This window comes from Cygnus atratus, chromosome 4 (genome assembly GCF_013377495.2).
Source record: "Cygnus atratus isolate AKBS03 ecotype Queensland, Australia chromosome 4, CAtr_DNAZoo_HiC_assembly, whole genome shotgun sequence".
Taxonomy (NCBI): Eukaryota; Metazoa; Chordata; class Aves; order Anseriformes; family Anatidae; genus Cygnus; species Cygnus atratus.
Window position 1 is genome coordinate 60,388,925 of NC_066365.1, and position 13,980 is coordinate 60,402,904.

General features: G+C 35.2%; 1 protein-coding gene across 2 annotated transcripts in view; it reads right to left on the minus strand.

Moving 5' to 3' along the window:
- SLIT2 (slit guidance ligand 2) overlaps positions 1–13,980 on the minus strand; it is a 261,157-nt gene that overhangs the window by 224,929 nt on the left and 22,248 nt on the right. For both annotated transcript variants that reach the window (XM_035554559.2, XM_035554545.2), the window contains exon 4: positions 11,496–11,567. In XM_035554559.2, the coding sequence (XP_035410452.1) occupies positions 11,496–11,567 (72 nt within the window). The remainder of the gene's footprint in view (positions 1–11,495; positions 11,568–13,980) is intronic.

Consider the following 13,980-nt stretch of genomic DNA (forward strand, 5'->3'; position numbering starts at 1 on the left):
CAATATAAATATTTCAGCTCAGCACCTTATCTAAAACTTTAACAGTCTGTAGCACAACTGGCCATACCCCAGCAGCTTTGAACTTAATGTTGTATGTAAAATTACAAAGTAAAGGTAGCAGTGCACTGCATGTTGCAAAATTCATTTTCATGTTCATATGGCACTCTAGTTGAACAAATTTTACTAACAGTACTCTTTATTTTAGACCCCTGCGTAGCTGTTACAATTTTCTGATTATTTCCTGTCCCAGGAAGTCTTGTAATGTGGTGTAAGATTATGTTCTTTTGCACAGATAAAGCAACCGTTATCAGCCAGAATGGTGACAATGATCCACTTTGGCAGTTAGACCCTCAAATCTGGCCACTCTCAGTTACGATTTCTTTTTTTCTGTATGAAATTTAAATGATATACCTACCAAACCTACATAAAAAGCAAATTCAGACGGGATACACCACCTTTGCACTTTGTGTCAGCTGAAAACTTTTGGCTTCTGCACCTCTGCTATAAACACTGCACCTGATAAGAAGTAGCAGTCACTCCTATTTAGATTTGGTAGGCTCTCCACTTTGTAAGAGGTCTGTTTTTTCATTTCTATAAAATCACTCTGATATAACGAGCTTTTTTGGGTAGTATTATTTTGTCCTTTTGTCTTGTAGACGTAAGTGATGGAAGAGGTGTAAGTGATGATAACAAAGAACAACATAGGAAAAGGTTTGTAAAATTTGACAAACAGAAAAACAAAAGCATTTCTTCTAGTGACTTTACAAACTCATTACTACAATGAAGGAGGGAAGCCAGCCTCTTGCCTTTTACAAAGGATGCACAATTCATAAAAACCAGAACATGATAAAACCAATTAATCACGTACTACATTTAACACTAATGTAGAAGTATTAGGGACCAAACAGGAATTTTCTCTAATTTCAGAAAATATCACTGCTTTCATGAAGTGCGTTTGGGTGTGTCTTATTTGTAATCCACTTTGATTACTCTCTCTAGATCTGCTAAGCTTTTCAGATTTTTCCCCCCACATTAAGATACACATTTACACTCTTTTTTTTCTCTCCATTTAGCCTTTCATATCTTAATACTCTAAGAAGCAGCTACTACAAATACCCTTTCATTACATTAGCTGTTATCCTATCTTTGCAACCCTTCCCTGTGGGCCTTATCGAACTTACAAGATGCAACCTTTTCAGTTTTGAGGTCAAAGAGCTACCTAAATCCCTTCCAGCTATCCAGAATTCCTACAAAAAATCCACAGAAGAAGAAAAAAAAGAGGCTTGATGTTTCCTCTATCTCCCTTGTATTAAAGTACTAATAAAAGCATTGAACCACAGCCACGAAACCTCCCCTCACGCACGCTCTGAAGTGCTACCTTATAAAGTGCAAGCAGCCCTTCTGTACAACTCTATGGATTAGACATTCACAATAAAAATAAAAATGTCATTGAACTGTCTGGACAGAAGGGGAAACAAAAAAGAAAGAGGCGAGGATTTTGTCTCTTGTATGCATTACCCTGCAAATCCTCAAGGAGTACTTAACCAAAGATTTACCCCCCGTTTCAGCCCCTTCTTTCTCTCCCTTAAAGATTAAGGGCCATGGAAAGAAGCCTTCAGAGCATGGTCCTGTAAACACCCTTGAGCCAGGAAGGGCCTGCACCTGGGCCTGGCTGTAAAGATGAAAAGAGTTCAGCAAGTCCCAGCTTTATTCCCCATGAGGTGGGCCTGAACAGCCGCTAGCAGAGCTGGCCCCTCAAGTGTCTGCAGGAGAGAATAAACTCCGCTCTGTATTCATAAGCAGCCTTTCCCAAATAACACCGCCAGCCTAGGCTCCAATAGTCTTACAAGGTTCAAGACAACAGGCTCGGTTGTCCCTTGCAGCAGCCCTTCCTTCAGCCCTCCGCTCTGAGGCCAAATACTGCACTTTGTCTATTTGCACTTTTCCTTATCCTTACCATAACGAGAGTCCCTTTAATTGCTGCTTAGATAATCGATGTGGCCTAGCCACTGGGACTCTGCATCCCACACAGTGCACCACGTTTTCAGCCAAAGTCTGTCTGTGGAAAGTTAAGTCTGCATCTTCCTGCGCATGTACTTACTTACCTTAACCATTCACTAATCCAATAAATCTAAAATCTCTGGCAGAACTGTACTGTGAAGAGAAGGTAATGTAAGTATGGGGCAGGGCAACGCTCTCTTTTATCCCAAGTACTCTTTCATCTGATATTGCAATTCAGAGGAATAGGTATTGCAGAAATTCCCATTAAACACACTGGAAAAACGTACTAGCTGAATGTGAATATACTGCTTTAATTGCAAATAGTCAAATATTTTCAAGAAAAGCAAATGCAAATACATCTGACAAGCCTGTATCTGAATATTAGGTTTCAATTTAATAAATATATTCAGGGAATTGTGCAAAACATTGAGATCTCACTGGCAGATAGAACTCACACTGCAGCTGTAATATCTCATCAAGTGTTGGATGTTTTATGTCATTTGTGTGGAGAAAAAAAACATTTACTGTATCAGCAGATTCCTAAGTTTTCCAGCTCACTTATTGACGTGTAAAAGATATGATCATCAGAAAAAGAGTATACCAAAAAAATTGTGTCATCAATAATTGAATTAATCTGTTCTGGGTTTTTATTATTGATCTATTAACATGCTTTAAAGTTGGGGTTTTAAAGCCTGTCAGTCTGATTAAAAACATACCTCTAAAAAAAGAACTCCAAAAAATACAATGTCTCAACCTAGCTGTAATTTCAGTTTTTACTACAGAATATTTATGGAAAAAAAATCAGTTGAAGAGCAGCTGCACTTTAACAACAAACATTTCATCTAGCTTTAGCTCTAGGATGCAAAAAAACTATTCAAACATGCTTTGTAGGGCAACATTATTGCAAAAAGCATTTGTAGCTCATCATTACAACAAAAAGCATTATTAAGGACCAAGAGCAAATTAAAGCTTTTAGATAGCCTTGACTTTCTTTGATACAATGGAACATATCCAAGTAGATCAGTGCTGCCTAAAGTGGATATGCATTTTTGTAGTAATGTTGCTTCCCTTGGCAATTTCCTACTCCTTTTGAAAAATTCAGACAGTAGCTACTACAACCAATGCACGATATACTGTGTCATAACCCTTCTTCTTATAAAATCTCACATTCCTATTGAGAGCATACAGACAAATCTTGCAAAACAACGATCTCTAATATTTGTAAGTTATTGTAAAATTTTTGTTGATATATTCTATTTTTGTAAGTACTTTTCTATGAAAAATATGAATTCTCTATGCTCTTTACAAGAATGTACAATTAGGGAAATACTTTAAAAGGAAAAACACGTTTCTTGTTTGAATGCTATGTGAGTAACTTTAGAGAAGCTTTAAAACAAATTCAATGCATTTAAAATGCTATATAAATCAACATTCAGGATGAAGGGTCAACAGGGGTTAAACTGTCTGTCCTTCTTGACGACATTCATAAATGTCTTTTCTAGCTGTACTTATAGAAGCAACTGCAGAGTAACTTGGATATTAAAACCTCCAAGGAAACCAACAATAAAAGCTGCTAAGAATTTCACAAGTTTTTTTTTTTTTTTTTTTTTTTTTCCTTAGGTGTTAATTAAATGATCATTTAACACTGAAATGTAAACACAACATTTTCATCTACTGACAGCATAGCCTATTATAAATCCAGGGTAATAAACGTCCTGGTGTTAATACTCTGAACCAAGTTCCCACAACACACTAAGATGCCTTGTCGTGTCTAAGGTTAAGCATCTAGACACAAAACAAAGATTGTGCCTACTCGACTTCCAGTTCAATTTTCCCATCGCCCAGTGACCTAGGTAACACTTTGAGCAATAAAGAATAAATTTAATTTCTCCAGCATTTTGTGAGGATTAGGAACAATTGTTGGCCTGCAATGACTTTTTATCCTTGGATTCTTTTTCTTCCAGAGCATTCCCCCAGTTCTAAAAGAAAATTCTGATGGTTTAAGACACAGAACAAACAGAACTTTAAATTAGGCTTTTTTCAATCAATTGGAACTGTTGGAGGGGAAGCAATCAACCTTTCTTTGGACTTTTCTGAGCTATTCAGTTACGTCAGGCTTTAATCTTCCACTCGCAGAAGAAACCTACCATCTTAGGGACAAGTCTCTATACTTTCACATTTTCCCTTGGCCTGATTTATTCCTCTTTTCTATTCTTTTTTTTTTTTTTTTATCAAGATGACATGGCTGCACTTAAATGTCCACTCTGTGCAAGCTGAGACTTACAGATGTCCCCTTTATAACATTTCACACCATGTTTCTGCACCACATAATAATGGCATTTCCTCTGACATGCCTTTTTACTTTTCATTACTTCCTTCACTGAGATTCAGTTTCCTACTTAACTCTTGCCTAAAAGGTTTCCTATATCACAATTTACCAAAGCTTTCATGGTTAACCCTCCAAGAACAACCCAGAGACTGATTCCAACTGGACATTAACATGGTTACAGGTGATCCAAAACCAGTTACTTTAATTTTCATATTAAGAAAGCAGTTATCTCAATTCTTCACTTTAATTACTATCATATCATCAAAAATACAGAGGATAATTATTTTTGCTTGGGGCCAAGGAGGTCGAGGTAACAAGGCCATAATTACTAAAGTAGACTTAATTACTTTGAATATCACCATGTTATTTAAAAGTGCTGTGGGTTAAATAAGTAATTATTAATGATTCATGTTTTTACATTAGATATATTTAAATACTAACAGCAATAAAAGATTATGACTACCACAGATACTTATGTTGGTCCAGAAGAATCGCTCTAAGCCATATTTGTGTTTGCTTGGTGTTTAACATGATTTTCAAATTAAGGTTAAAAGCAACTATAAACAGTTTTGGGATGTTTGTTACAATAAAAAATCAATAGAAGTATCCCTACAGATGCTTGTTTCTGAAAATAGTAAACTATAGCTTCGGTAATGCAGATTATGTAAAGATTTAATGATATGCTTGGTTGCGGCGTTAGCTTACAGCCCTGAAAGTCCATCCAATTTGTTATTTTATCCTACAGCAGATGAAATATCATCGTTAAAACAATATATGAAATTGTATTTTTTTTACAAGAAATAAAGACAAATTTAACTGCAACTTAAAGATGCTTCCCAAGTATCTCCAAAATTAAAACCAAACATCTATCATGAGACCCCCCCCAAAAAAATTGTTTCCAATTTAAAAAATACCGTACTATTCAAGTAGCAATCTCAATTTTGTATGTTTGGAACACCTTTTTTTCCCCTCCCTGCACCACATCATACCAGGTGCTGTGGAAATACAAAAAAATGCATAGCTGATGAAAAGTCTATAGATTAAGAGACTCTAAAACACTAAAGGGCAGGAAGAGTAATTTAATTTGAAGTTTAAGTAATAATTGCCAAACACAGTGATAATATATTTTACTCTTTTTTTTTTTTTTCTCCCCTGACTACATTTCAAAAGTTCATTCTGGTTCCACCAGCACTTTTACTCATCTAAACCTAAGGCTGAATATTGCTGTTGCTAGGATATAACTACTGCAAGTTGCACATGAAATACGTATATATAATCCTTATTTCTGTGTTCAAACAATAAATCACCTGCTGCACTGTACAAGTTTTTGCAGCACTTCCAAAATCTCTATAGTCATCTTGCCATCTCTTACCTTACATAAGTAGGACTTATGTCTGAAACAAAGCTGTAGTGATATTTGTTTTGCTCACTACGTTGTAAAGGGTGACTGAGTTTTCAGTTTTGAAAAGTTATAGCAGAGAATGAGAACTGAAGGTAGAGGCAAGCAATAGGACAACAGGAAAAAGCACACACACACAAGCTAAACTGCTTAAAGCATTCAAGCTCCTGATTTATGTTTCTCCCTAGATTAAAAAATGAACAGGTGACAGAGAAGCAAAAAAAAAAAAAAATCAGTTTATAACATCTTACAGAATTTTGCCTCCTAGATTTTCCATACCAGAAATGAATGTCAAAGAAGAGAGACAACAAACCTAGCACGGTAGGCAACTGATTCTTAGTTACTCAACTCCTTCATATAGGTAACGAACCTTAACATTGATGTATTTAATATCTATTGATTCTTGTATTCTTAAATAGTCCTGTCTTTACCTATGGACTGAAATTACAGCAAAAATAAAACTCACAGAACTGACAGCAAACTTACAGCACAGGGGATCAAATTCACTCTGAAAACATTCTAGACTGGGGCATTAAGCCTTCAAATTAGTAACAATACACTGAGTTAGCAAAGCTATGATAATGGTGCATCCACACTGCAAGCAATAGTAATTAGCCTCGCGTGTTAAATTAGGGATTTCCTTTTAATTACTGGCTTACAATACAACAAAGCCAGAATTGTACATTTTTTTATACATATATGATATGTAGCATCTCTTTGTTAATAAAAGTAATTTTGAAAGATATTTATTTTCTAAGAACTATACTTACTGTTCAAAAATGATGCTAATAAAATAATGCTGGTAATTAAAAGTTCATCAGCATTAGAACTGCTAACTTCTTATTGACTTTACTGGTTGGGAGCCTATTATTTCTTTAGAGAAAACAATTTAAGCATTCTTGTATTTGAAATTAATCATTACAGTAGAAAAAAAAAAAGAAGTCATTAATACTGCTGTGATGAAAGACTTGTTTCCATTTACTCTTAAAAGGATAAAAGTCAAATCTGTCATACAAAAAATAAAAATCAAGTAGTATTACACAGACTACTAAAATGCCCCATAACAAACCATAAAAACTGAAACCAATGGCTAAAAACCACTTTATCAGGAAGGATCTAACAAAAAGGTGAACTATTAATTCATGGAGAGGTTAAAAAAAATCCCCTGCCCCAATGATTTTTTTTGTTATACATCCAGCACACTTCTGCAATAAGGTGCAGCACACTAACATCACTGCAGCACACGCACCAGTGGGAACCTACCCAATAGTCTTATCCAGCAGCAGTTCCAATACCAATCCGCTTGCAGAAGAGGGATTCACCAGTAGTGCTTTCTGAGAAGGGAAAACTTGCTCCTCAATGGATTTTTAACATCCAGAGCCACCTGTCTGCAGTTGGAGTAAGATTTTGGAGGCTTTGGGATAATGAACATTTTTTAATGAGCAATTTCTCTACTCATTAGGGCATTCTAGATTAAAGATAAATGTCTTATCGATGAAATTACAACTGCAGTTTCACTTGCCATGGTTACTGTTAAAAGGGATGGGATGTGACAAAACCATGAATTAAGCCTCAAATACAGCTACCTTAACAATGAGACCGGCATCTTAAAAACATTTTAGAAGTCATTGCTTTAGTCGCTTAACATACACCTCTTTTTTTTCCTTTATTTTCCATTCTGATTGCTTTCCTTTTTCTTTTTTTTTTTTTTTTTTAATTTTCCATTCTGATTGTGCTTTCCACTCTGATTGCTTTTTACCTTTACCAAGAGAACAAAACCACCCACCACTCAGCAAACACCTAAAGAAGGTAAAACTGCAAATGATGCAAATCACAGGTGCCCCTGCAGCAGCTGGAAAAACAGAGCCGAGAGCCACCCGGAGAACTTTCCTCCTCTTTGCGTCAGCCATCCGCAGCCTTCCCCGCAACAGAAGCGGGCAGCAGCGCTCGCTCGCTTGGGGTAGCTGGCTGGATGAGTAATGATGTCGGTCCGGCCGGACAACGGTAACCCTGGCAACTGTAACCTGCAATTCCTGCCTAACCATTGTGGGATTTATTGTGGCAGGGGCCAAAGAGGCCAAGAGTAAAATGAAGCAGAGAACTATGGTGTCTGACACATCTAGTACCACACACTTTAATCATAGCTGGCAGAAATTAATTCAGGAGGAATTTTTGCAAGGGCCCCCCATGCAGTGTGTTTTGTTGTTGCTGCTGCTGCTGCTATTCTGGCCGAGGATTTTTTTCCAGTTTTTTCTTATGTTTAAGATTTTTTTCTTCTCTTATTAACTGATAGGGTTTTTTTGTTTTGTTTTAAGTCACTAACAGATATCTCAGAACTGAGTGTTTATTAATCAGACTGTATTAAGATTTTTCCTTTAGAGGAGAAATATCTTATTCACAATGTGCTTCTTTTCAAGTGCACTGTATCAGATACCTTTCCTTTCTAATATGTATTTAATATCAGACCACATCCACTAGAAAGATTGTTTTCTTTTTCACAGCCAATATTGTCATTATTACTCATATAGAAAATATCGGTCAGTAAGGGAACTTAACCTCATTCCAAGTGCAAGAAACATAGATCAAAAGGGACAAGCTTTGTGCATGGCATTCAAAATCCTTTACATGCCACTAATTAATAAAGATATCTTTTAAAACCAACTTCTCAAACAGCTTGGGCCCAGCCCTCGGTATCCTGCAGCAAACGGCAATCAACGAGCTGTGATCTAACCAGCCAAAGTAAGCAGTCAAAATCCATTTGCCTCAGCCAAGCACTCACTAGCTCCCTGCATTAAAGCACCATCGCTGATGCTGGACAAGTTAGCGTGAGTGGGCACACAGGTCACTGAAAACAACGCATCCCGCTCCTGCAGGAAAATACTTGTTGAACAAGGACTTGTGTTACCCCCTGGGATTTACAACAGCACCTGTATTTTAACAGTATAGCATCAAAACAGAGGTTCATGTACATTTTCCTTTGAAAGGGATCTTGCAAGGTAAGATTCATATACCCTGCAGCGCTAGTCATACTATTTTTAGCACACTACTTCCTATTGAAATGTATGTGTCAAAACACCTTTGCAGATAACTCTTAATGAGAGAATCAGTTTCTGCTTTGACTAAAATTATCCATTTTAACTGGTTCCAAGAGATTTCTTGGAAGACTGCTAAATGTGAGAGTAACCTGAAAAATAATTCATTTAATTACCTTTGAAAATCAAGAGTCTCCAGACATAGGAAATAATGCACTGTCTCTTTTAAACTCTCAACCTATCACTTTCCTTTACTTACACTTCCCATCTGTCAACAAGTGCTTGTAATTTTATTACAGTGTCCTGTAGTTTATGCAGAGTTGGTATTATTTTACAGAGTTCTGTTAATGGACTGGATAAATGGTAATGCTATTTAAACTAGTCTCCTGCTCCAGCAAACACAGCTGCAACTGTACTACTATTTCTAGGCAAACATCTTGACCTGAACATGCAGTGCTCTCTCAACCCGTCCAAAGAGAAATTGGAGCAGACAGCAAAGGGAAAGCATAGCCGGCCGCTGGCGGCAACCAACTGTGTCTAATCATAATTCATATACAGTGTACCCTCTTTCTTTTATATTGCATTTAGGCTACACAACAAGCATATGTGCTTCTTCACCTGGCATCTCATTTACAGCCAAGGGTCAAATAGTAATTATTACTCACAGAAGCTCAATAGTATGTTGAAAACTTGCAGTGCACACACTGTTTGATTAGCTGTTAAATGCCAAAAATAAATACTAAACCCAAAGAATATTATACATTTTATTGATCATTGAAGAACTTTAATTATGCTTTAAAATATATTTATTTGGATATAAATATGTATAAGTACATACAACAACAGTTGTTAAGAAAAGATTTTATATTCTTCATAGCGGTCAAACTATATATAATCTGAAAGTTGACCAAGAACATTTAACTAGCATCAATACTTTTGTTGGACTGACATTTTCTAAATTACAAATTTAGTGTTAAGTGACCACAGATTTTTAGTATCATTTGTATTTTCTTTTAAACATGAATACATTATAACCAGACATTCACTTTCATGGTCTGATCAACAATAACCCTTAGGCAGAGGAAATTTAATACTGCGAAGCTAGTGATCTCTTACTTTCCACCATATACACTATGAGCAGTTGTGTGCTTTATGTCAAAAGATATTATAGATTTAAGACTAACATTTATCAAATATACAATTCTGAATTAAATGCATTCAAGTATGATTTTGCATGAAGTCTGCATCCATTTCTTTCCTGCAAATTGTCTCATTTCTATTTTTTACAAACTTAGGTAAGAACCTTTACACTACAGTTGGAATAATAAAATGATCATAAATCCCTTTCATTTTCCTTCCTGATGGAAGTAATATCTCCATGATTGCCGATAGAAATTACAGAAGAGACTGAATTGTTAATACATAAAACCACATATGAATATGTTATAATATTATAGCAGTGTAAAAATATTTCTGTCAGAACAAAAGCCTTCAGGAGCTTTCTGGCCTAGTAATTTAACAACTCATTGCATCTACAGGGAAGTTTGGGAAACAAAACATGCATCCAAAGCAGAGGGAAGAAACAGAAATACAAAGAACTAAATGTTTACAACAATAATAGAGTCATTTTCAATTTTCCATTGCAAATTACTTCAAGAAGGGAAAAAAGAACTACTATTTTGCAATATTAGAACAGAAATAAATGCCTAAAAATCAAAGCTTCGTTATAACATTTGTTCTCACAAACATTTCCATATACTAAAGTGAAAACAAAAATAGGAGAAACTCCGCCTTCCTTCACCTACACTCATTTTTTTCCAAGCACACAAGTGGTGAAACTCAACAACAATTTCAAAATCAGAAATCTCACCACAAGCCTAAAGAAATGTGTCAAATACACATCTTTAATTAAAAGATGGCTGAATTTTTCAAAGCCTATTTAAGCACGTCATGTTGTATTCCATTCACACCACATACTGTAAAGTTACCTTGAAATTTATTTAATAATAATAGGTGATTGTGTAGATAAATACAGAAATCAGTATCTGAACTTCATTCCACGTTTACACTACAACATAAATTAGTAAATTCTTACAAATCGCCAATGGGTCAAAACACTGATTTTAAAATTTTGCCAAGAGTAAAACATTATCAAACCAAAGAAGAGAATCAAAACAACAACTCATTACCCAATTTGATATAGTTTTTATTTATCACAAAGGATTTCATAGCTTTTTTTTCCCTGAGTTTATGTTGCCACCTGTGTTTTGTTTGGGAGAGACATCTCCACAGGCTACCATTTGCCAACACTGATTGTCTTGGTCGATCGAGTGTGTACAGCCACAAAACCAGAAACATCACGAAGTGCTTGTACAGTGCTATGTCGCTGGGTTATGTCGCTCCATAGACACTTAGTTCATTTAACAAAGGAAACGGTAACAAAATAAATAGATTAATTAAAAAAAAAAGAAAGAAAGAAAGCCAAAGCATTCTTTCAGCAAGACTTCTTAACAGAGAGGGGCATGGATGAAGCAGTATTTTGTTTCATGCAAGTATCTGCATCTAACAGGTTCTAAAAAAAAATTTGCAAAGTAGTCAAAGAAAGTACCCAAAAGATCATTTTTCCTAAATGCATTTTAGCCCTGTCTGAGGCAAAAGACAAAAACCTAATGCAGAACAGAGTAACAGATCAACCCAAATTTTTGAGAACAGTTATTGGGTTGTGTCTACTTACAGCCTGTATAACTTCGGTGTCCCCAGAAAGAGCAGTTCAGAAAGCAACTGGAGGTTATTTCTGTTTAGGCGCCTTTTGAAAGAAAAAGAAAAGGTTGTGTTAGATTACAAGTAAAGTGCTACAGCAATGCAATGCATATACTTTGAGCAGATTCCTATGCTGTAACAAGCTGATTTTAAAGACCAGAAAGACTATGTAATACTGGTCCATTAGCGGAGACATGGTCCAGCAGTAAATTTACCATGGACTAATTACATTTTCTGGTTTCCCCAACAGACTGTATTACCTATTTCATTTTATGAAAGATTATTTTGAATTTAGTGTGAATCAACCACTAATTCAGGACTCTATCCCACATAAATGAGAAAACTAAAAAAATACAAAATCAACAGAGTAACTTCAGTCCTCCTCCAACTGTGGTCCTCTTAGTATAATGAAGCACACAAACATTTTGTGACCTTGAAATACTGTTCAAGGGAACACATAGCAAGCACATGAACTTAGTTAAGTTATAAGAGAATAGATCTATATAACCGATTTCAACAACAATAACAAAAAGCTGTTACACCCTGATCAAATGAAAGCCAAAAAATCAGGAAGTCACGACTTATATTTGGCATTACAGGTTTTATTTATTTGTTTTTGGCATATGGTTTTGTCTATAGCTGTAAAATACTCAAAAGTTAAAATAATAATAATAAAAAAAAACAGTTGTACAGAAGATACATAAAACACTACAAAAGAAAAATTTCAATTGGAATTTGAAGATACCTATTTGTCTATAAAGTTTCTCACTGAACATCCTGACCAGGGTTTAAACCTATTTAGTTTGATGTGACAAGTTCCAAGTCCACTGTAATATAACTGTAGGTAACAGAACAACCCCTCTCCAAAACAAATACATTCCATGTTCATGATTTTTTTAAACATACAGTGCAGATTATTCTTTCTAACGTGTATAAATGACAGCCCTGGAGCATACAGTCATACCACTCAAGAATTCAAACTCAAAACAGGTTTTTGTTTTTAAGCAATGCAACACGTCACCTACCATTTAAGCAAGGCAACATACTGAAAAAACTGTTTCCTCCTAACAACCTCATCACAATCCAAGTTCTCAATGCACAGTGCTTTTCAATCCACTACTTCTAGGGCATTCCTGGCCACCAGACCGCACAGTGTAGTCTGATATTTATTTTATCCCTTAAGCATTACTTAGGTAAACAGGTATTTATCAAGACATTCCACAAGGTTAAAAAAAGCTACTGGACAGAAATTATGCAAAATTTAGTTTTAGAATTTCATAAAGTTTCAGAACTTCTTGTTTGTTAGTCTTAGGGATGAATTCAAACAATGCAGCCAATTACTCTCTCAGGGCTGATTTTTCATACTATAACCATTGTTCCACATAAGGGTCCTTCCAATTTAAAGGTTTTTCCATAAATTCCCATATATAGATGGACACACACTCAAGACTCAGTTTTATAGCCACATGATTTAGTTCACTTAACTATTGTTCCCTTAAATTTCAATGTGACTACTGATGAGATCTACTGAGAAAGATTCTTACATACCCATAGGCTTGCTCCCACATTTCAAACGGTGAGAGAGCAATCAGGTTTTTGAGGTCTAGATATCGACAGTAATACAATTTTAATGTTGTGTTCCTTTTTGTTAGTCAAACACCAGAAATCCTAGTGTCTTTAGGCAGGAGAAATTTCAGTCACACATTTTGAAGACTAGAAGAGACTTTTGAGTGAGAGAAATGTCCTGAAAAGAAAAGATTATACCACTGGGATAAAGTGAGGTGAGTGAAGATGCATTTTAATAAGAAATAGAAAAAAACCTACTTAATCCAACAGCAACAAAAATAGAATTGTGATCCCACAAATCATAGTCCCAAATGAGTAGAAGGGAAGTTTTCAGTAAAAAAGAAATATACAGCTGTAAAAAGAAGTTAATAAATATTGGAAAACTTCTGATTTGAACACTGCCTCAGAAAACTGTACCTAATTGTAAAAAATAACAATAATAAAAAAGTAGCATTTTATTGTTTGTAGATCTACTGCATTTTCAAAATAAGGCAATTAAAAAAAAAAAAAAGACACTTTCTTACCTTTAGTAAATTTTTGTAGAACAGAATTAAAGACAACAAAACTGAAGTAGTAGGACGAAAACTGTTTCAAATAAATGATTACATTTCTGATCAGAAAAGAGTATTAGGAACATGATGGAATTCTGAGAAACTGAACCTGAACAAATGATTTAATAAAAAGAGAAGTAAAATTCATTCATTTTTTCTCCATGTTAAATAGATAGTTCAGACTTAATCCTCTCAGGATATGATTACAGATGAAAAAATACATGGGAAAACTTGTAAAGACTTTGGCAAGTTAGTCTTTAATCAGAAACTATTAAGGACAAAAATCTGTTCATATTTTTTTAAGGACTATTTGCTTCAGATACCAAGCAATAATCACTAGCT